Source organism: Anneissia japonica, unplaced genomic scaffold (genome assembly GCF_011630105.1).
Source record: "Anneissia japonica isolate Jap-2015-1 unplaced genomic scaffold, ASM1163010v1 scaffold199_len4679917_cov187, whole genome shotgun sequence".
Lineage (NCBI taxonomy): Eukaryota > Metazoa > Echinodermata > Crinoidea > Comatulida > Comatulidae > Anneissia > Anneissia japonica.
This window is the reverse complement of record NW_022686322.1, coordinates 4,313,069-4,316,257: the sequence shown is the minus strand read 5'-3', so window position 1 is coordinate 4,316,257 and position 3,189 is coordinate 4,313,069. Positions and strand designations below refer to the sequence as shown.

General features: G+C 34.8%; 1 protein-coding gene across 1 annotated transcript in view; it reads left to right on the top strand.

Annotated features, from left to right (window-relative positions):
• The window catches only part of LOC117114744 (mucin-17-like), a 60,315-nt gene that overhangs the window by 30,571 nt on the left and 26,555 nt on the right, over nucleotides 1-3,189 (top strand). The window contains exons 21-23 of the mRNA XM_033258437.1: nucleotides 358-647; nucleotides 1,433-1,549; nucleotides 3,051-3,135. Of these exons, the coding sequence (XP_033114328.1) occupies nucleotides 358-647; nucleotides 1,433-1,549; nucleotides 3,051-3,135 (492 nt within the window). The remainder of the gene's footprint in view (nucleotides 1-357; nucleotides 648-1,432; nucleotides 1,550-3,050; nucleotides 3,136-3,189) is intronic.

The following is a 3,189-nucleotide window of genomic DNA, read 5'->3' as shown; positions in this document are numbered from 1 at the left end:
ATATATATATATATATATATATATATATGTAACATTAAAGAGAAATCTGTAAGTGTGAACAAAAAAGGTTGACCTGACCAGGATCCACATGCGGGACCTTCTGCTGCCTATGCAGATGCCTTAAGGTCAAATCCGTTTAAAATAACTAATGCCTCACTCTCCTTTTCATGCATTGTTGGACAGCACTAGTTCTTGATGCATGGCAAATAGCAGAGGTCAATATTATATGCCCTCTTCTTAGCATTTGACAACACAGGATCTTCCAGATATACTTTTTTATAAATAATTCATGATAAAATAGAGATAAACTATAAACCATGTTATGGTAATTCTATGTTATATACACATTTTTTGCAGCTTGCGATGAATCTTGCAACTATGTGGTAACTTGTTCCCAGCTTTCGGCAATGACAGTGGGTGCGCCATGGTCACTTTTACTTACGGATGTCAACAACGCTCTTTGCAATCCTCTATTTACGAATCATCAATGTTCCTGTCCAGCTGGCTATGAACGGGATGTCAGAAGCAACAGTGGCTTCCTTGATCTATTCCGACCATATAATTATGGGGATACTGGACTGTGTGTAAGACGTGAACGTTTAAGCTGTGGAAATCGCTGTATTGTTAACGAAGATTTGGTTTTGAATGTAAGTGAAAATCTCAAAAAAACAAGACTACACTTGCTATCATATCTATTCTACTTTGGGCATGTATTCGGAGTGCATGTGTATATATATAAATTTGAACAATACTTTACTACAATAATGTAAATTTATTTATAAATAAGATAAAATCCACATTATTTTCATAATCATTGTTTTGATCCCAGGTCATTTTATTCAAAATGTTTATTTGCTTTCCTTAACAACTTTGGTTCTCTGCATTTAAATTTATATTTTTAAAATGGAATGTTTAAAACTACCACATGTCAATCGTAGAGTGCAAGCCTGTGGGGTTTACATAAACGCTATCATGAAAAAAATTATATTAGAGATGATAAAGGCCTGTTCATAACAATCTTGTAAAAATGTACACATATCAAATTAGATTATTTCAAAACGTTATAGAAAAATTATTATTTTAAAATTCAAATACTTTATGTATGCAATAATCATAATAAATTTAAATTCTGAGCTGACAGGTAATATGGGAATGTATGCTAATTTTTTAGTGCAGGCAATTATTGATTTTAATAAGACGAAATTAAGATAATGTATGTTGTAATAGTTAGTTACATGTACTGATACAACATACATTATCTTAATTTATGTTGTATTAGTAGATTTAATGTAGCTAGAATAGTGTTTTTGTGATGTGTGCTATTTAATATATTGATATTTATTTTTGTACCAGCATCAAAAAACTAAAAATGACATAATACTACTACTGTAAGTACTGCAATGAGTGACCCTGTGTATGATTTTTTTTGCAGTTGGGAGGTACATTTGACCGCAACGGATGTGAAGTATGCGAATGTGTCGATATGGATGGAAGCGCAGAGATTGAATGTCACTTCAGTTGTAATGTTGCACCTGAATCTTGCACCAACGTAAATACTTAATTATTTATAAAACTTTCTTGACACGAAACATGCATGAATAAATTTGTCTATTTTGTGAATACTTACCTGGATAAACCAACTAATTGCCATTGTTCCTTTAAGAACACCCCTACGACAAAAATAGAGCCATCCGATTGTCCCAGCACTTGACTGCGCCCTTGCCCAAGCGTTGTCCTCACTCCTTTGTAGTTGGTTAATAAGTGACGACCACACCCACTTTGGATGGAGTTGCTTGAAGAGATTCAATGCTTGGATTATATTAGCTAGGTTTACTGTAGAGTTTTTAAAACTAGCCTAGCCTAGGTGTAATCGTTCAATCTACAGACTGAAGGCTAAACCAAGTTGTACAGCCATATGCAAATATTTTTCTCTTCACTCTCCAACATTCAGTGTCTTCTTCATCTAGATCTACAATTACTTCTTTACCTACAGTACCTTTGCCATTCAATTTTATTTTATATGAATACAAGGATAGTAATAATGCAAAAACTTGTCTAAAATCGTCCCAATAATATGCACTACAGTGGCCTTGTCACTAAGCTTAGATTGAGCAATGCACCTACAGTAGCACGTCATCACAAATTTTGTTTAGGGCGTCTACGTAACATACACACACAAGATTTGTAATTTCAAAGTGGCCTATTCATTCATTCATTCTTTATTCAGCCAATAACATAAACAAGTGGATACAATACAATTGAAGGAAACCTAACAAATACTTTAGACCATATCTAACCTAAGTTGGCTAGGATTAACTAAAGTGTGAAAAATACTCCGGCTCTCAGGCCTGTTAGTCCTGTCTTAGGATTTTTTTTAACATACATATATATAGACAATAATTAAATTAAACATGATATAAGTAAATTTAATAAAATGGTATGTTAGTGATGACATGAAAATAAACAATTACAAAATTAAATAACTGAGTATGCTCAATCAGTCCTCAAATTATGTAAAATTGGTAAAGTTGTCCTTTAAGTTTGACTGGCATGCGGAGGGTTTTGGCCCCAGAGGAAACTGCCATTTCCACCAACTGGTGGCTTCAGTGGTTTTGAAACCAACACTTTAGGTGAGTGTGTTTATCCATTTTGAGTTTCTTTTGATCACGCCCTCCTCCGACTTTTTAGTGCTACTCTGGGAATTAGTCGGTCTATCCAGGTAAGCATTCATGAAATAGACCACACAAATCAGAAGTGATGTGTAATACTCAGTGGTTGAGATACTTAGCTGGGCAAACACTATCCCATCCTCTCCTCTCCATGATCATGGCTTGTGGACGACCCTTGGGTGTGGGCGCAGGCACGTGCTGGGAAAATCAGACTGTTTTAGTTGTAAGGGTGTTCGTAAAGGAACAATGCCATTTAGTTGGTTTGTCCAGGTAAGTATCTTACTCATAGACTACCAACATCACTTGTCTATTCTGTGCCATATTGCACAACAGTCATATGAAGAACTACTGCTAATAACTCATTATTTTCTTTCATTTTAGCAAGGACTTGTACTACACCAACCAGAGAATGGCTGTTGTGAGTGTGTGAATCCACTTAGCACAGTTAACACTGTTACACCTCCAGGTAGAATTTTGCTACTACTACTACAAATAATAATGATAATGATTATGGTAATGG